This window comes from Leucoraja erinacea, chromosome 29 (assembly GCF_028641065.1).
Source record: "Leucoraja erinacea ecotype New England chromosome 29, Leri_hhj_1, whole genome shotgun sequence".
Lineage (NCBI taxonomy): Eukaryota > Metazoa > Chordata > Chondrichthyes > Rajiformes > Rajidae > Leucoraja > Leucoraja erinaceus.
Window position 1 is genome coordinate 20424571 of NC_073405.1, and position 20845 is coordinate 20445415.

General features: G+C 47.2%; 1 protein-coding gene across 1 annotated transcript; it reads left to right on the forward strand.

Moving 5' to 3' along the window:
• Window positions 1-2876: 2876 nt before the first annotated feature.
• Window positions 2877-20845, forward strand: LOC129711291 (thymic stromal cotransporter homolog). Its single transcript, XM_055658838.1, has 4 exons — window positions 2877-4437; window positions 13155-13238; window positions 17785-17941; window positions 19255-20845. Exons 1-4 carry the CDS (start codon window positions 3474-3476, stop codon window positions 19367-19369), a joined length of 1320 nt encoding a protein of 439 aa, XP_055514813.1. The 5' UTR covers window positions 2877-3473; the 3' UTR covers window positions 19370-20845.

Below are 20845 nucleotides of genomic sequence, written 5' to 3' on the forward strand. Positions count from 1 at the left end.
TGATATGCTGCCCCAGCTGGCTCCATATCTGGCCGTTTACGGTCTTTACTCGAAGCGCTTCGCAGTTTTCCGGCGCTGTGTAAGTGTCGAGGGCCTCTTGGATAATTTTCTCCTGCAATGGCTTATTAGAGAGCCTGTTGATACTGGCCGCCATTCTTGGCGCTAGCATCATTCTGGTCCTCGGGGGCGCCGCATACCTGCTGACTACACCCAGTAGCTCTTCTTCCTCCAGCTCGCCTGGCATGCTTGCGCTGTCGTCCGCCTGCCCTTGTGATAGGCCAGCCCAGTCCTGGCCTCCCTTACTGACCTCAAACAAGGAGGGAACAGAAGGGTGTGGTGATGGTTTGGAGGAGGCCACAGCCCGTCCTCCTTGGAGATGCCTTGCCTGCATCTCCTCCTCGAGCATCTGCTCGAGCAGCTGCCTTATGCAGCTTAAGCGGCTGTCTCCCCGTTTCGCCGGTGGAGAGTGTTCCCGTTCCTCCGACGAGTCGGAGGCCACCGGCCGGTCTGTTTTTCGGGTTGATTTTCTCCCTGTGCGGGGCGTCGAAATCGGCGGCCCAGGGAGCGGCTCGGCGTCGGGTGTGCGGGAGCGTTCAAACAGCTCCTCCGCCGCTGGTGGCTGCCGCCCAGATATTGACCCCTCCTCGGGTGGAGTTGGGCAGGCAGTCCTCTTTGTTGGTCGCTTTCGGGTAGCCATAGCTTCTTCCTCCGTTAGCGACTCTCTGTAATACAAAAGACTCACTTACCTGAGGTCTTGTCTTTATCCTGCCGCTGGAGAGCCTGGCTCCAGCTGCTGCCGCTGTTGCGCTGCTGACGTAATGCCGCGCCTGCGCACTGGGTGGGTTCTTCACGTAGTCACTCACGTGACTCCGAAGTAAAATTAGTGTAGGGTGATCGCTGGCCGGCGTGAACTCAGTGGCCTATATTCACGCTGTATCTCAAAACTAAACTAAATTAAACCAGATGTGTCGGAAGGAACTGCAGATGCTGGTTTAGCCTGAAAAAGGGTTCCGACCCGAAATGTCACCCAACCTTTTTCTCCAGGGATGTTGCCTGAGCCACTGAGTTACTCCAGCACTTTGTTTCTATCTTAAAATAAACCATTCTCATGAGTCTCATTCCATGCTGTCCTCAAGGTGATCGTGCTGCAGATGGGGCATTAATTCTCCTCATGGTCTGAATGTTTTAACAAGGAGGTCTGGAAAGGGATGGAGTACCTGCATCTGTAGAACCTCGTCAAGACCTCCTTGCACCTGACATGTTGATCTTCCAGCACAAGGGGATGTCTTTGTCCAGGCTCATCCCTGGCAACCGTGTAACTGAGGTATCCCGGCTGTGCGGACTGTTCCCAAAGTTGTACCCTGAGACGAGCATCAACTGCTACTGGAAGATCATCAACTCGGTGAAAGATGCACCTTGGTCTGTCCGAAACGTGTTGGTCTTCCAGTGCAAGGAGATGTCTGCAAACAAACGCTGCCGACTGGCACATTCCAGGGTGCAGGAGTTTGTGCTGAAGGGCAACTGCAGCTTAGTGCAGACACCGTAAAGACTCTGTGGACAAGGACCGCAGTCACGGGAATACCGCCAGTGGACACTGAGGGTCAGGGCCTTGTGTAAAAACCTCTCACACTTGACAAACCTTGATATTTTGACAATCACTTGACTCGACTGAGAAATTGTTTGGGACAGAAAAATTCATGACATATTGACACATGTTAAATATTGTAAATGCATATAATGACAGTACCAGAAGAAGGAGGGCAATGGTATGTCCAATTTGCAAAGCTGTACAGTTTAGGTTTAATGTATATTTTTCAGGGGAAAAAAGCTATTTAAAGGAGAAAACATATCCATTTGCCTTTTCAAATAGTTTATTGATCTGATTTGCTGCCATTTAAGGATCTGTGGAGTTAATTCTCACCACACCACTCACTATTCTCCTCTTCTGTTGTTGCACTTCCTGAAATGTGTTACTGGTTCTTCTCTGAATTAAGTTTCATTTCCCACATTTGGGTGGCACAGTGGCTCAGCCAGTAGAGCTGTTTCCTCAAAATGCCAGAGACATTAGATATAATTAGATTAGATACAATTTATTGCCACACAACCAGGGTTGGTGGAAATTTGGGTTGTCAGCAGCAGTACAATAATAAAGGACTGTAACACAATAAAACTGTAACACAATCATCCATCACAGCATTCATCACTGTGGTGGAAGGCACAACATTTGGCCAGTCCTCCTCCATCCCCCCCCCCATGGACAGGACCAGAGTCCAGAGTCAGTCCAGTTTGCTTGTTCTTCCTGTGGCCACATGGGTTTCCTCCGGGTGCTCCAGTTTCCTCCCACATCTCAAAGACGTGTGGGTTTGCAGGGTAATTGGCCTCTGTAAATTGCCCCCAGTGTGCAGGATGTGGATGCATAAAGTGGGATAACATAAAACCAGTGCGAACTGGTGATCTTTGCGGACTCGGTAGACTGAAGGGCCTGTTTCCGTGCTGTATCTCTAAACTAAAACTAAATTTATGCCTCGCCAACCAGACCATCTACTACCTAATCAATAGTAGATCCATTTTAATACTTTACTACTTTGCTTTATAACCAGACTGTAATGTGGAACCTTGCCAAAAGCTTTGTGTAAATTCCTTAGGGAAGAAAACTTGGTGAGCTAACATCAGTTATGACGTTATGTGAATCAAGTCCATGGTAACCTGATTCATTCCTGACTGCCCACCAAAGAGACTGGTGAAGTTTCAAGGTTGCATTAAAAATACTGCCAAGCTCACTAGAAGTCTCACCGCCACCTTTTCATGGCAATGAACCAACATCTAAGGTCAACTTTGCCAGCAGTGCCACATTCCTTCATTAATGGAAAACAGATGTAACTCATGCCCAATAGTTAATAAATAATCTGCTGAAAGCACTGTTGGGGAAAAAACCTGTTTCTACTTGTTTTTTTCTATAGTGTTCAACACTATTTCCATTATCATTCTCACAGTTCCTCATACCAAACATGTTCCTCATCAGAGACAATGATTACAACATAGACTCTTACTGACTGCGGGGGAGTTTCCGGTCTTTGCAGGCAGAATCCAACAAAATCGTGCCTCTTTATAAATCACATCGCAGTATTGATTCTGCTCCAGAACAGAGATTCTTCCAGTACGGCACAGACTCTGCTCCAGAACATAGATACCTGCGGTTCAGAACAGATCCCACTCTGGAACAGACCCATCTCCAGCACGGCTCAGATTCTGCTGCAGCACAGGTAGTACCTCAGGGCAGAGACTGCTCCAGAACAGATACCTCTATCAGAGCACAGTCGCCACTCCAGGACCGATTCTACCTCGGGACAGATGCTGCTCCAGACGAGAGACTCTCTACGATAGACACTCGTTTACCTCGTCCTGTGTTGGCAACCTGTTATGTTGAAGTGCGCATTGATTTAGATATTACATAGTGAGATCCCGCGTGTGATATGAGTGCGCTGCTCAGCTTTGTGGAGCCAGTGGTCTTTGTTACCAATGTGGCCAATTCTCTCTTTGATACGGCGCTTTTGATGGTGGTCTACCGGCGGCTAAATGGGACAACGACTGGGAACAGTGACCTAGCGCAGAAGGAGGTGGCCCACTTCTATATGGTTTACAACATGATCTACTCTCTGACCCCTGTGCTGACAACGGTGCTGCTGGGAAGGTGGGCCGATCGTCAAGGCCAGAAGGTCCTGCTGATTGTCCCTTTGCTGGGGTATCTCCTCGGGAGGTTCTTGCTGCTCTTCACCCATGTTTTCCACTTGCCCATCAGTGTGATGTACGGCTCAGCAGTGATCAACGGGCTGACTGGAGGGTTCCCAGCCTACTGGAGTGGAATCAATGCCATCACATCCATGAGGTCAGGAGAAGCAAGACGCAGCCTAAGGTTAAATGTGCTGGAGGTGACGTCAGGGGTGGCAGGACTCCTGGGCAGTGTGGCATCCGGACACTTCTTTATGATCAGAATTCACAACGAGAATGGACTCCTGCTGATCTGCCTGTGCCTGTCCCTGTACTTACTAAGCCTGTTGTACTCGGCAATCTTTCTCAGATACCCTGCTGTCCCTCCACGAGAACAGGTCCCCAGAGGAGTGCACAATCCATGCTGGAGAAAATTCAGCAGAGAAATGCTTCTTCTCTCCACCTGCTACCTCCTGTACGATTTTGGAAGGACTGGTGGGGAAAATATAATCTCAATTTATGTTCTGAAGCCCCCCCTGAGCTGGAACCCGGTCCTCGTGGGTTATGGCCGGGCAGCCACCTTCGGTATGTTCCTGACCAGCTTCTTTGGAATCCTGATCTTCTCCCGGCATTTAAGTGACACATCTCTGGTGTTCATGGGCATCATCTCCAACACAGCTGGATTGGTCACCATGGCCTTTATGAGAAGCACCCCCTGGTACTTTATTGGTAAGTCACCAATCCTGCTCGACCACTATGATACGACACCTTTACGGGCGGCAAGGTGGCGCTGCAGTAGAGTTGCTTCCTTGCAAAGCCAAAGACCCAGGTTCGATCCTAACTGTGGGTGCTGTTTGTACGGAGTTTGTACGTTCTCCCCGTGACCTGCGTGGGTTTTCTCCGGGTGCTCCGGTTTCCTCCCACACTCCAAAGATGTACAGGTTTGTAGACTAATTGGCTTGGGTAAAATTGTAATTTGTCCCTTGTGTGTAGGAAATTCAGGGAATGGACAATTTAAAATATCTGATATATTTTTTTTTTTAATAAATTTTTATTAGAGGCATCTGCATATCATAGTCCAAACTAACACAGACTTTGTTTGCATACTAAATATCGATTTCAGGGACCCAGTTACCAAAGTAGCTGGGATCCTGCTTTATCGGTTACATATTAACATTGCCTCTAATTATTTATTTATATTTATAGATAGAGAAAATATAGAAAGAAAGAAAGAAATTAGAAAAATAGGATAAACTATCAATAATACAACAGGAGTTAGTAATACAACTTAGAACATAACTATTCATCTAGTCCTGGGTTCGAAAATATCTAATTTTAATAGTTAATAAAGTAGAATAAAAGATAGGAAACATTGGGTCATTGAATGAGTCTTTGAATTTCGAACAGTGTGAAGTTTTAACCATGGATGTGGGACTGTGGTCTAGAGACGCAAGATTTACTCACACATTTTAAGGTTATGTGTTCATATCCTCACCACTACAAATTGGGAAACTGAGATTGGTGAATTTTGTAAGTTTAGTTAAATTTAGAGATACAGTGAGGAAATAGGCCCATTCACCCACCGATACTGTGCCAACCAGCAATCCCCGCATATTAGCACTATCCTACACACATTAGGGACAATTTACAATTATACCAAGCCAATTAACCTACAAACCTTTATGCCTTTGGAGTGCAGGAGGAAACCGGAGATCCCGGGGGAAAAAACCCCACACAGTTCATGGGGAGAACGTACAAACGCCACAGAGACAGCACCTGTAGTCAGGATCAAACCAGGGTCTTTGACGCTGTAAGGCTGCAAATCTACTGCTGCACCGTGAATGAATGAATGAATGAATTATTGTCACATGTGACAAGTCACAGTGAAATTCATTGCTTGCCTACCCAAGATATGCAAAAGTCAACGCATATGGCGCAGAAAAAGTTACAAAGTATAACCATATAACAATTACAGCACGGAAACAGGCCATCTCGACCCTTCTAGTCCGTGCCGAACACGTATTCTCCCCTAGTCCCATATACCTGCGCTCAGACCATAACCCTCCATTCCTTTTCCGTCCATATAACTATCCAATTTATTTTTAAATGATAAAAACAAACCTGCCTCCACCACCTTCACTGGAAGCTCATGCCACACAGCCACCACTCTCTGAGTAAAGAAGTTCCCCCTCATGTTACCCCTAAACTTCTGTCCCTGAATTCTCAAGTCATGTCCCCTTGTTTGAATCTTCCCTACTCTCAGTGGGAAAAGCTTATCCACGTCAACTCTGTCTATCCCTCTCATCATTTTAAAGACCTCTATCAAGTCACCCCTTAACCTTCTCCCCCCCAAAGAATAAATCCCTAACTTGTTCAACCTTTCTCTGTAACTTAGTTACTGAAACCCAGGCAACATTCTAGTAAATCTCCTCTGTACTCTCTCTATTTTGTTGACGTCTTTCCTATAATTTGGCGACCAAAATTGTACACCATACTCCAGAATTGGCCTCACCAATGCCTTGTACAATTATAACATTACATCCCAACTTCTATACTCAATGCTCTGATTTATAAAGGCCAGCACGCAAGTATACAAAGTATCTGTGTCAGGACCCCCTTGGTATTCCCCCTCCTCCACCCAACCCCCCCTCATGATGGCCCCCTCACGCCGGTCCTCCATTGTCCATTGTCCATTGTTCTCCGCCCCCCCCCCTCACAGCGGTCCCCCACGCTGGATCCCACTTTGTTCCTTCCCTCGTCAGTGGCCCATCCTTGTCTGTCGGTCGGCGCCCTCAGAGTTGTGGGATGGCAATAACCATGAATTAACAGATTGTTATACAGACGTAATTTGTGTTCCTCAGGGAATAGGTCATAATAAATGGTCAGACCTTCATGGGACATTTATCCCACAGTGCAGCTTCGTATAGGAGTCTGAAACAAAATGTGTTTCACGTTAAGTTCAATTTTCTCTGCATTCGGAGAGTTTCCAGCACGTTCAGTTTTTATTTCACATCTCCATTTCCAGTATCTGGGATTTTCTTCTTTTCTAATAAATTGGTGACTGCTCTGTGAGAAACATCTGGAATTGTGAAAGCAATGAGAAATACGTTCTTGGGTGTAATTCGTTCCTAAATCCCCAGGGTCAGTAGGATTAGGCAATACACATGAATCTTTTCAGTGGTGACCACATCCTGAGAGTGAGTAAAAAAGGCTGAGTTCATGGCCTCAAATATTTGTAAGACGTGGATTTATATTGTGCTAAAAATCCAGAACCCTTTAACCATGAATGGTATGGAAACACTGATAAAATTATTCTGAACACTGGTTAGTTTCAGCGAGGATTTTTAACTATTTTCTATCTAAATATTTACATCTAACCTTGACCTAATAAATCCTAGCTTAGTTTAGAGATACAGTGCTGAAACAGGCCCTTCGGCCCACCGAGTCCGCACTGACCAGCGATCACCTGGTACACTGTCCTACACACTAGGGACAATTTACCATTTTTACCGGTCAATTAACCTACAAACTTGTACGCCTTTGGAGTGTGGGAGGAAACCGGAGCCCCGGAGAAACCCGCACAGTCACGGGGAGAACGTACAAACTCCGTAGAGATAGCACCCAGGTCCGGTGCTGACTCCACAGAAGTTGGGGGAGTCCAGAACCAGGGGCCCCAGTTTAAGAATAAGGAGCAGACCATTTAGAACTGAGATGAGGAAAAACCTTTTCACCCAGAGAGTTGTGAATATGTAGAATTCTATGCCTCAAAAGGCAGTGGAGGCATTCAAAAGAGAGTTAGATAGAATTCTTAGGGCTAGTGGAATCAAGGGATATGGGGAGAAGGCAGGAACGGGTTACTGATTGTGGATGATCAGCCATGATCACATTGAATGGCGGTGCTGGCTCGAAGGGCCGAATGGCCTACTCCACCTATTTTCTATGTTTCTATTTATTAGAGCCTGAAATCTGCAACATCCAGGTTCAGGAACAGCTACTTCCCCACAGCCATCAGACTATTAAACACAACTTCAAACAAACTCTGAACTATAACAGCCTATTGCACTTTATCTGTTTATTTATGTGTGTATATATATATATATTCCATGGTATATGGACACACTGATCGGATCTGTATTTATGCCTACAATATTCTATTGTGCTGCAACAAGCAAGAATTTCATTGTCCTATCTGGGACACATGACAATAAACTCTCTTGACTTGACTTGACCTGAAACATCACCCCTTCCTTCTCTCCAGAGATGCCGCCTGTCCTCCTGAGTTACTACAGCTTTTTGTGTCTATCTCCCACTTACAATCAGTTTAAAGAAGAGTTCTGATCCGAAACGCCACCTATCTATTTTGTCCAGAGATGCTGCCTGACGCACTGAGTTATTCCAGCATTTTGTTTCAATCTTTGGCAAAAACCAACATCTGCAGTTCAATTATATAATATTTTTAATTAAATCCTACCCTTTCTGTTGTGTAAAAACTAGGGGTTGCAGTTGGCATGTGTTTAAGCCCAGTCTGTGGGGCAGATGTAGTGTTGGAGCAGTCCCTGTCCAGATAGAATGGTCCCTGCAGATGGATTAACCTCTTCATAGCTGAAAGAGAATGCGGCCATCCCATCTCGGTGAGTCCTGGATCTGTTAGCAGAGGCAGACCCAGGCAGAGTGAGCTGACTACATCTCACCCAGGGGCGACACGGTAGCACAGCAGCAAAGTTGCTGCCTTACAACACCAGAGGCCCAGTTCAATCCTGACTATGGGTGCTGCCTGTACGGAGTTTGTACGTTTCTCCCCATGACCTGCGTGGGTTTACTCTGGATGCTCCAGTTTGCTTTATCATCTTTACTTTTTTGCTTATTTTTTATTCATTAGTTCTATATCTCTCCACATCACTGTCAAATCTCTTGTTTCCCTTTCCCCTGACTCTCAGACTGAAGGGTCCCGACCCAAAGCATCACCTACCCTACTTCTCCAGAGATGCTGCCTGACCCGCTGAGTTACTCCAACTTTCTGTGTCTATCTTGGGTTTATATCAACATCTGCAGTTCCTTCCAACACTGCTCCGGTTTCCTCCCACACTACAAAGACCGACAGGTTTATAGGGTGATTTCACCAAATGTCAAATGAGCGTAGATCCCCCCTCACGTGACCGTGATGCCTTACTTTTGATGAAATTCAGCGAGCAAACGCGATAATTCCCGATATTTTGGATCTTTAAATCTCCACGGCAAATGTCTGCTGTTCACTTCCGCTGTTTTTCCATCTTCAGTTCCCTCTTGTAATTACCTTACTTTCTATCTTTTTTTTTGCCTGAAAATTTAGGTCGCTGTGCTTCACGGTCACCCCGACCAGCACAGAAAATTTCAGCTCAAAAATCGGCCGTTTTCCATGTTTTTAATGGGTGTGAAAGTGCGTGTTTCCCCATTCACTAACATGTACCGAAGTGACATATGTCCTCCAGTTAAATTTTTCGGTCATGTGAGGGGGGATCTACGCTCATTTGACATTTGGTGAAATCACCCTATAGGTTAATTGGCTTTGGTAACATTGTAAATTGTCCCTAGTGTGTAGGATAGTGCACCGGGTGATCGCACGGGATTCCTGGTCGACATAGACTCTGTGGGCCAAAGGGCCTGTTTCCATACTGTATCGCTAAACTATACTAAACTAAACTAAAAATCTACAGGTGACAGGAAATTTGGTGGAGTCACAGATAGTGGAGAATGTTGTCTAAGGATACACAGGACACAGATCAGATGGAAAGTTGGGTACAGCAGCGCAGATGGAATTTAATCCAGATAAATGTGTGGTCATGTAGTCTAGAAAGTCAATTATGACAGTGGCATTAAAGAAGCATCTAGATAGGGGCATGGCCATGCAGGGAATGGAGGGATAGGGATCACGTGCCGGCAGAGGAGATTAGTTTATTTTGCCATCATGTTCGACACAGACACTGAGGGGTCTGTTCTTGTGTTGTACTTTTCCATTTTACGATTGTTAGTGTGCGCATGTGTGTGTGAAAGAGAGAGTGAGTGAGCTGGTGTGTGTGCGTGCGTGTGTATGTATGTATATGTGTAGCTGTGTGAGTTTACACTTGACTGCCTTCAGTACACAGGCACATCACTATGCTGAATGAGGAAAAGAGCCGTTGAAGACAAGGGCACAAAACCCCTGGTCTAACGGGCATCAGTGATCCCTGCTCTCCCCCTGTCTGGTGAATGCCATGGGTACTGTGATTTTAATGCGTGTGCGAGTGTGTGTGCACGTGTGCGTGTGTGTGTGTGTGCGCGTGTGCGTGTGTGTGTGTGCGCGTGTGTGTGTGTGTGTGTGCGTGTGCGTGTGCGTGTGTGTGTGTGTGTGCGTGTGTGTGTGTGTGCGCGCGTGTGTGTGTGTGCGTGTGCGTGCGTGTGTGTGTGTGTGTGCGCGTGTGCGTGTGTGTGTGTGCGTGTGTGTGCGCGTGTGTGTGTGTGTGTGTGTGCGTGTGCGTGCGTGTGTGTGTGTGTGTGTGTGTGTGTGTGTGTGTGTGTGCGTGCGTGCGTGTGTGAGTGTGTGCGTGTGTTGAGGAATATTTAAATGTGCACAAGTGTTTGAGTGAAAGCTAATGTGAAAGTTGTGTTTCTGTGGTCAAACATGGAATGTCTGTGCAGTAGTTGTTTATACGGTGAAGTCTAGGTAGATGTACAAGCAAGATCAGGAATGCCTGAGTAAGTGTGTTTTAATGTGCCATCAATGCTGGTGTGTTTGAGGGTGTGATGGTATGGAATCATTATCTGACCTCAAGGCCGCAATTACTGCCGCTCTTTCATCATTTCCCCGTATTTAAGGTGCGGCTGTTGCCATGGCTACCAGTGAAGTGATACTCTGATGTTCCATTGTTGCCGGGGTAGTGGTTGGTATGCAGTGGACGTGGCAGGACTGGGGCCAGGTTAACCCCTTCCCCAATGCACCAGGTTGACCCCCTGCCCCTTACCTCTACACCAGGATACCCCCTTCCCCAACTTCCCACTACCTCCCCTCAACACCAGATAACCCCACCCCCTACCTCTCCACCAGGTTAATCTGTTTCCCAACACACCAGGTTTACGCCTCTGCCCTCTACACCAATTTAACCCTCTCCCCTCTATGCCAAGTTAACCCCCTACCCTATACCCAGGTTATTCCCTTCCTCAACACATCAAGTTAACCCCCCACCCTCCCTCCCCCCTCTACACTAGGCTTACTCTCACCCCTGTAATAAATGTAACCCTTTCTCCTCTACACCAATTTAACCCTCTCCCCCTCCACACCAGGTTAACCCCCTCCCCTTCTGTGCATCAAGTTAACCCCCCCCCCCCCCCCCCCCCCCCCCCTTCTTACATCAGTTTATCCCCCCCCCCCCCCCGTACAATAGGTCAGCCTTCCCCAGAACATTGTTACCCCCCTGCCCCGACCCCTCACTCCCCCCCTCTCCGGCTTGATTATAATCATGTATAGCCTTTTCTTTGACTAGAAAGCTTTTTACTGTACCTCAGTACGTGTGACAATACTAAACTAAACCAAGTTACCCCCTTCTCTGTAACCAAGTAAAGCTCCTCCCCTGTAACCAATTTACCCCCCCCCCCCCCCCCCTCCCCTATACCTCAGGTGACCCCCCCCCCCCTCTCCTGTAACCTGGTTAACTCTCCCCTGGACCCCAGAATACTCCTCTACCCCTGTAACCAGAATACCCCTCTCCTCTGTATACTGTGTCCTGCCAGGAGGTCGGAGAGCACACAACTCACTTCCATTCTCATCCCCTGGCACTGGGTTTGGAACTTCGTCAGTCTCTCTCTCTCCCTCTCAGTGCAATAACTCTGTGCTGACCTCACCGTGCTGGGGTTTGGGCCAACAGGCAGCTTAATCCCCTGGAAAAAAATAAGGACAACTAACTCAGTGAGACTGACATTGTGAACACACGGCAATGAGTCACAGCATTAGATTTGCGTATGTGTGAGTGTGTGTCTGTGTGTGAATATGTCTCTCTGAGTGTAAGTTATGTCTGTGTGTCTGTGTCTGTGTCTGTATTTGTGTGTGTGTGTTTGTGTAGTGTAAGTATGTGTATATGTGTCTCTATGTGTATCTATCTTTGTGAGTGTCTGTGTGTGAGTGTGTCAGGATGTGTGTGAGTGTGCGATGGTCTTTCTGTGTCATGGTGTCTGCATGTGTGTGTGTGTGTGTCTGTGAGTGTATGGGTGTCTGTGTCTGTGTGAGTGAGTCTGTGCGAGTTGAATATGGGTGTGTCTGTCTGTGTCTGTGCATGTGAGTTTTTATCCCTTGCTGCCTTTATGCCCAGCACCACCGCCCCATTTTGGTGGTTTTAGTTTTCAAGTTACTCTATTAAAAACATTACCAACAGAGATGCTTGCTTTAAGTCTGAAGAAGGGTTTTGGCCCGAAACGTCACCCATTTCCTTCGCTCCATAGATGCTGCTGCACCCGCAGAGTTTCTCCAGCATTTTTGTGTACCTTCGATCTTCCAGCATCTGCAGTACCTTCTTGAACACTGCTTGCTTTAAGATGTTGACCTCCACACCTGGTGTGGTGCTTCCCCTCCCTGAGACTCTCCATGTGTTTCCCGCCCCAGGGACAGCCTTGGGTGAGACTGAGGTAGGATTGCCAACTGTCCCGTATTAGCCGAGACATCCCGTATATTGGGCTAAATCGGTTTGGCCCATATGGGACTGCCCTTGTCCCGTATTTGACTGCTATTACTCGGGTCGAGGGGACTGTCGGGTCAGAGCGCTGCCTCACCCATCCCAACGTAGTGCAGCCCATGGAGTGCAGCAGCAGCACCTCTCCTGTGGCCCCGTCAGTCTGCAGCCCGGCCGGCTGTCCGGCCTTCGCTTACCGCCGACACCACCACCCCTCCTTCTCATGGCCAATCATCGGTTCATGAGTTGGATACTTTGTGTGCATTCCAGCACCCGGGCCAACACATCATTCACGAAGCCATGGCCGAGTCTGTCAACGAATTGCCGTCGGGAATTTGTCCCTTATTTGGGGATGAGAAAGTTGGCAGCCCTAGACTGAGGGCAGTCAGCGCTCCCTGGTCCCGTGAATGGCCACCTTGGTCCGGGCTCGGCAGCAGGCCGTGACGGAAGTCGGCCACTGACCCAAAGGTTGGGATTGTGTTGTTGAAGTGCAACCCGACCATGAGGAGCAGCAGTCCACATATTCGCAGGAAAGGGGGGGATGGGTAGTTGCAACCTCACACATTCCAGAGATGCCGGACTTATGCCGGCTGCAGAAATGATCAGCAGCCTGGAAATCTGGGAATGTGCGGAGTGGAGTGAGTATGTGGAGCACTCTGCACCCTGGGTGCCCTGTGCTGGGGCAGCACTGTACACTCAGCAGCAGAGGGGTCTGGGATTCTCAGAGCCTGTGTCAGATGGTTTACATTTTGTGGCCTTTGTGTTTTACAGCTCGAGCTATGATGTTGTTTTCCTGCATTCCGTTGCCTACAATACGAGCTCAGCTGTCCAAACAAATAGATGAAGCTTCCTACGGTAAGAATGCACTTTGCAGCACCGTGTAATACATTGCACAGATCCATTCTATCCTTGCAACACTGAAGGCCATTCAGCCCATCAGATCAATGCCGGCTCTTGGACCAAACCCATTTCCCACTTTGAGTAGGAAAGAACTGGGGTGGAAGATCGCAACCTTCACGTGGTCCGCCCTGTTTCGACTAATGCAATCAACTCGACGTGCACAAACGGAAGATCAAATAGAACAAGTTGTCCAACAACTTTAGGCTGTGCACGCCACACGAAAGAAGAAGTAGAAGTAGGAATGAACTGTAGATGCTGGTTTACAGTAAATCAAAGGTAGACACAAAATGCTGTAGTAACTCAGCGGGACAGGCAGCATCTCTGGAGAGAAGGAATGGGTGACATTTTAGGTGGCATCTTTCTTCAGACTTTTTCCACTTTATTCCCTGCAATCTATTCTTCCACACATTCCATTAAGAGTCCCCCCCCCCCCCCCCCCCCCCCCCCCCCCCCCCCCCCCCCCCCCCCCAGTTCCTACACTGGGGAAATTTACCTTCCAACCTGCATGTCATTGTGATGTGAGAGGAAACCCATGCAGTCACAGGGGGAGCATGTAAACTCCACGTAGACAGCAGCAGAGGTCAAGATTGAACTCCAGTTATTTCAATAGTGGGGCACTGTGCCACTGTGGTGCTCAAATTCATTTTGATCTGTTTTGGCATTTGCTGCCTACGCTCAAGCTGCTTCTCCATAAGAAATTATCAGTCGGGAAGATGGAGGCTGATGATGGTAGGAGATTGAGGGCGGCACAGTAGCACAGCGGTAGAATTGCTGCCTCACAGCGCCAGAGACCTGGGTTCGATCCTGACTACGGGTGTTGTCTGTACGGAGTTTGTATGTTCTCCCTGTGACCGCGTGGGTTTTCTCTGAGTGCTCCAATATCCTCCCACATCCCAAAGACGTGCAGGTTTGTAGGTTAATTAGCATCTGTAAATTGTCCCTATTGTGTAAGATAGAACACATGTGCAGGTGATCATGGTCAGTGTGGATTCGGTGGGTCAAAAGCCCTGTTTCTACACTGTATCTCTAAAAACTAACGAGTCACACTGGCTACAGAGATAACATGCAGAACCAACGTTACTGGCTCACACCTTCCACAAAATACTCGCTTGATTTGGTTTAGTTTATAGATAAAGTGTGGAAATAGGCCCTTCGACACACTGAGTCTGCGCCGACCAGCGATCCCTGCACACTAACGCTACCCATTCCTTCTCTCCAGAGTTGCTACCTGTCCCGCTGAGTTACTCCAGCATTTTGTGTCTTCCTTCGATTTACTGTAAACCAGCATCTGCAGTTCTTACAATTTACAATTTTACTGAAGCCAATTAGTCTACAAACCTGTACATCTTTGGCGTGTGGGAGGAAACTGGAGAACGTGGAGAAAACCCAGGCAGGTCATGTGCAGAATGTACAAACTCCGTACAGACAGCACCCGTAGTCAGGATCAAACTCGGATCTCTGGCTATGTAAGGCAGCAACTCTACCACTACATCACTGTGCCGCCCATGTGATGGACCAGCCTTCCACTCAATCACATTGTCCATAAATTAGCTCCTCTTTCGATCAATTCCGATTGACAATTGCTGCATTCTGTCCATTGGCCATCCGCTGACCACCCGCAAGGCTTTTCAAACTACAGTGTCCTCACAAAGCAACTCCTCCCATCACACTATCAATAGATCACCTTCTCTTCCACTCATGCTCCTCAAACACCGTCCCCTCCTGAAACTCTACCAACGATATAACATCCCCTCCGCCAAGCCCATCACCCACATGCCACCTCATTCTCCACCTGGACAACTGCTTCTCCAAACACCAAAGATTCTTAACCTGTAAAATTACCTCCACACTCACATCATTGATTTATTATTCCATCCTCTGGTCGCACCAGTTCTAGACTATCTAATTAGTTCCCCCCTGGGTCATTTACACGTATGCTGAGGTTCACTTTTCCTATCAAAACTCCAAGATTTACCTCCTTTTCAATCGCACGATCTATTGACTGCACCACCTGTAATCACAGTCAGAAATCAACGAGTGGTGGGTGCCTGGGGTGCACTGCCAGAAGCAGATACAGTATGATAATGGTGCTCAGATAAGACCATGAATATGCAGGGAATGGAGAGATATGGATCATGTGCAAGCATGATGAGATTAGTTTAACTTGGTATCACGCTCGGCATAGACATTGTACTCCAGAGGAATTTGTTTCGGACTCGGATAAGCCTAATGGTAATGTATATTAAGATGCCCAGGAATCAGACAGATCTGCCAGAAAGCCTGTGTGAAATGTTGAGTAGCATGGGAGGTCCAGATGTAGCTTTGCATTTGGCTTTAAGAAAGACTTGGATCCCATCCAGTCTAGCATGGAAGTGGTGGCCAACTCCAGCAGGCAGCATCTGAACAGCTGAGGTCAGTGCTTGTAGAAACATCGAACTGCAGATGCTGGTTAATACTCAAAAGTACACAAAGTGCTGGAATAATCTACTGACATTTACTACTGCTGCAGCCACAATTATAACATGGGAAAGTTGCTCCTACAATGTCAGGGCTTGTCAAGGTGGCCGTGGCAATGAATGACATTGTATTCTCTATTGTTGAATACCTGAAGCTCGCAACTATATCTTATGGATGAAACCAGGGTTGGCACAATCTTACATAGACACAAAATGCTGGAGTAACTCAGCGGGACAGGCAGCATCTCCGGATAGAAAGAATGGGTGACGTTTCGGGTCGAGAATCTTCTTCAGACTGAGAGAAGTCTGAAGAAGGGTCTCGACCCAAAACATCACCTATTCCTTCTATCCAGAAATGCTGCCTGTCCCGCTGAGTTACTCCAGCATTATGTGTCTCTCTTCAGTTTAAACCAACATCTGCAGTTCCTTTGTACACACTGGGCTCAATCTTATCACTGCTTACACAATTTCTCCACAGCTCTGCTGGTGTTTAACTGTGACTAAAATGTGCATGTTTCCACTATGTAGCTTGTAAATCAGAAGGGATTGGGGTTTGAAAGGATGACAAGATGTTATAAGAGGACTGGGCATGAAGACATTGTCAGATCCAACCCATCCTACATCATCTGAAAACAGAAACAAAACACTGCAGATATTAGTTTACACAAAAGGACCCAAAGTGCTGGAGTAAATGAGCAGGTCAGGCAACATCTGCGGAGAACATGGATAGGTGACGTTTCTGGTCGAGACCCCAGGGGTGCCCTGCCGGCAGTCTGTTCGTTTTTTCATCTTTTTGTTATTTTTATCGTTTGTTAAAAGTTTGTTTTAATGTACTTTGGTCTGTTTTATGTGGAGGGAGAGGGGGAGGGGATCTGGGGAAACTTTTTTTCAAGTTCCTACCTTCCCGGAGATGTGATCAATTTTTCGGATCACATTCTCCGGGCTCTGCGGGCCTGCCATCGCTGGAGCTGGAGGCCTCCTCGGACTGTCGTGAGCCCCACCGTGGGGCACGGACTTAACATCGGAGCGGATCCCTTGCCTGGGATCGCTCCCACCGCGGCCTGGGGATTTACCATCAAGGGCTCGCAGTCTCGGGAGAAGCAAGTCGGGAAGCTCCAACGGAGCAGAAGGTTCGACCAGCCCCAACGCAAGGTACGATTGCCCGGCGCGGGGGAGCTGACATCCCCACCCCCCGATGCAAGAGCTGAATGCCTCGACGCGGAGGGCCTAAACGCTGCCGGCTACGGGAGCCAAGACCGGAGGGCTCGAGGCCCCCGACCGAGGAAGAACAAAAGGAAGGACTTGAACATTATTTCGCCTTCCATCACAGTGAGGAATGTGTAGGAGTCACTGTGGTGGATGTTCATGTTAAAATGTGTTTTTGAGTCTGTTGCTTTTAATTGTATGACTGACCTGGCCAGTGAAATTCCTCGTATGTTGCAAAACATACTTGGCGAATAAAATCTGATTCTGATTCTGATTCTGATTCAGACTGAAACATCACCCACCCATATTCTCCAGAGATGCTGCCTGACCTGCTGAGTTATTCCAGCACTTTGTGACCTTTTGAGGTCTGTGCTTCCCTTATTCTGCCCTCTGGGCTCTGGATTCCAAAGTTGAAAGTATTGCATGTGTAGATAGAAGACTCCAGTTGATCCACTAGAAAGTGGAATGTGTATTTGGCAGGAGTAAGTACAATATTTATCAATGCAAGTAGTGCTTTTATATATGTAGGAAGGAACTACAGATGCCGGTTTACACTGAGAATAGACACAGAATGCTGGAGTAACTTAGCGGGACAGGCAGCATCTCTGGATGGAAGGAATGGGTGATGTTTCAGGTCAGCAGAGAGGCTGCCTATCCCGCTAAGTTACTCCAGCATTATGTGTCTATCTTCGGTGTAGTCTGAAGAAGGGCCAAAACGTCACCATTCCTATCCAGAGATACTGCCTGTCCCCCTCAGTTACTCCAGCATTCTGTGTCTATCTTTAATATTATATTTCAGCCCTGTGTGGCTGTGTTTGACGCCTTTTATTCTCTCTCAGGTTCTGTCTTCGCTTGGCTTCAGACAGCGATGGCTCTGACAGATGTGATAGCTACCCTCACCTACAACAGTCTCTACATTGCCTTCCTCGAATGGTACAGTGGCTTCTCTCTGCTCCTCGCCGCAGCCGTTTGCTGGCTCAGCACCTTGCCAGTTGTGTAAGTACAGTTGTGTAAGTCACACCAACAAGGGCAGCAGGAGATCATGAAACATGGGAGCAGAATTAGTCCATTCGGCCCATCGAGTCTGCTCCACCATTCAATCATGGCTGCCCCATATTTCCCCTCTCAACCTTCTCCTGCCTGCTCCCCATATGCTTTGATGCCCTTATTAATCAACAACCTAAAAATCTCAGCTTTAAAAATACCCAATGACACAGTCACAAAGTCATATTCATACAGCATGAAAACAGGCCTATCGGCAACCAACATGCCCCATCTACATTAGTCCCTCTTGCCTGCGTTTGGCCCAAACCTCTCCTGTCCAGGTATCTGTCCTATATTGTGATAGTACCTGCAGCCATCTGTAGCAATGAATCCTACAAACTCACCACCCTCTAGCTCAGGGCTTCCCAACCTTTTTCGTCCCGTTTACCCCTGGCAACTTTAATAGCACATAACAATGTTATCTCACTTATTTATGAACAACCAATGATGACCAGAACCAAACACAGTCAGTCAATGAGAAAAAATATGTACAAATCCAGAATCAATAAATTGACCCCAGGTTGGGAACCCTTGCTCCAGCTGAAGAAATTCCTCCTCATCTCCAAACTAAAGGTGTGTCCTTTTATTCTGAGGCTGCGCTGTCTGATCCTAGACTCTCCCACTCGTGGAAACATCCTCTGCTGCAGTAGAGAAGTAGCCAAGCCCAACGGCTGACCCTATACCTTGCCGTAACCTCTGGTTACCAAGCATGGATCAATGAGTGATGGCTGACCCACAGCCATTTACGTTTTCTCCTCAGATCACTCCCACCTGCTACACCCTGGACTGGAAGGCCATGAGGTGGATAGGACGATAGTTTAGTTTAGAGATACAGCGCGGAAACAGGCCCTTCGGCCCACCAAGTCCTCGCCGACCAGCGATCCTTGCACATTAACACTGACCTAGATATGCTAGCGACAATTTACACATACACCAAGCCAATTAATCTACATACCTGTACATCTTTGGAGTGTGGGAGGAAACCGAAGATTTCGGAGAAAACTCACACGGTCACACGGAGAACGTACAAACTCCATACAGACACAGTGCCGCCGCCCTAGTAATAGATCAAACTTAAATTGGCACAAGTATATGGGGAGGCTGGGCGGTTGGATTGATGTAATGTTGCAGGGAGAAAGCCGAAGGGAGTGGAATTGGTTCAGTTCTGATGCTGATGATGCACAGAATGACTTCTCTCTGCTGTTCTCTCAGTACATTTCCACCGTTGCGATGCTTAACCATTTGTGGCTGCATTTCTGCTGCAGGGTTTACAGCTACAGACTGAGGAGGAGGGATGACGGCCTGGATTCTGACACACACTCCACGAGGACAATGGTCATCGATGACTTTGATGAATGTTCAACTGGCTCTTCGCAGTGAGGACACAAACCCAACCCACCGCCGGGTCTGCCAACTGTGCCGTTAAAATGTTCCAGTGGAGAATGTGGGCACTCGGAACGTGTCGGAGCCACAAATAATAGAAATTGACGAAGTTCTTCATCAAACGACTCTCTCATTGTGCTGTAGAAACAGCTCGTGTCTCTGTTTGAGAAATGTGGAGACCTTTCCAACACCCTTGTCGCTTATGGTCGAAAACTGAATTTTATTACCCAAAGGTAGTAGTACACTGGATTACCAGACTACAGGAGCACATGGGATTACCAGCTCAAAGATCAACAGTTCAAATCCCACGTAGATGTAGATTGCTTTAGTTCTATAACACTCTTAATTAAAAGTGTGATTACACTAAAAATGAGCATGTCCTTCAGTCACGGAGTCAACAGCAGAGAAGCAGGCCCTTCTGCTCACCACATCCGTTATGCTCATCTAGACTAATCCTATTTGCTTGCACTAACCCTGTATCCTGCGCTTAGTCTATTTAAGTGTTTGTTCAAATGTCTCCTAAATACAGTGATCATGTCCAATTTCACCACCTCCTCCGGCAGTGATTTCCAGATATCAACCATTCTCTGTGCAAACAGACTTACCACTCAGATCCCCTTTAAATCTCCTTTCTCTCACTTTAACCCAATGCCCTCTTGTTTTGATACCCCTGTCATTGGAAAAAATTCTCATTACCTTCTTCATTCATCAATCGCCATCGCCAGCTGGGGGTTTTGACTTTGACTCTGACATCGGGGGGGGTGGGCGGAGTGCAGTGGAGAGATAAGTTTTTTTGGCCTTCCATCACAGCAATGTGATGGATGTTTATGTAAATTATGTTGTGTCTTGGGTCTATTTGTTTGTAATGTATGGCTGCAGAAACGTCATTTCGTTTGGACCTCAAGGGGTCCAAATGACAAATAAATTGTATCTTGTATCTTGTATCTTGATGCCTGATCATTTTATATACTTCTCTCGTCATCCCTCAGCCTCCTTTGCTCCAGGTTTAGTTTAGTTTATTATTGTCTTGTGTACAGGTGCAGTGAAAAGCTTTTTGATGCGTGTTGTCCAGTGAGCGGAAAGACTGTACATGATTACAATCAAGCCGTCCCAGGTGTACAGGGAATATATTTAACGCATGGTAAAGTCCAGTTAAGATAGTCCAAGGGTCTCCAATAGGTAGATGATAGCTCATCCAGCCTATCTAATCTCTCCCCATTACTGAACTCCTAAAATCCAGGCAACATCTCATTGTATTTCCCCTGCACTCACTCCAGTGCAATCACTTCCTTCCAAAGTGCAGATAATACTCTAGTTGCAACGTAACTGATTTCTGGGATGTCAAGTCGTCAAGTTTATTTGTCACATACACATACGAGATGTGCAGTGAAATGAAAGTGGCGATGCTCGCGGACTTTTGTGCAAAAGACAAACAACCAAACAAACTATAAACACAATCATAACACACATATT

What these genes read in the sequence shown, in the direction of transcription:
- LOC129711291 (XM_055658838.1), top strand. Translation starts at nt 3,474, where the DNA reads ATGAGTGCGCTGCTCAGCTTTGTGGAGCCAGTGGTCTTTGTTACCAAT. An exon ending in CACCCCCTGGTACTTTATTG is followed by an intron (nt 4,438 to 13,154) that starts GTAAGTCACCAA and finishes TGTGTTTTACAG; the next exon opens with CTCGAGCTATGATGTTGTTT. An exon ending in CTCAGCACCTTGCCAGTTGT is followed by an intron (nt 17,942 to 19,254) that starts GTAAGTACAGTT and finishes TTTCTGCTGCAG; the next exon opens with GGTTTACAGCTACAGACTGA.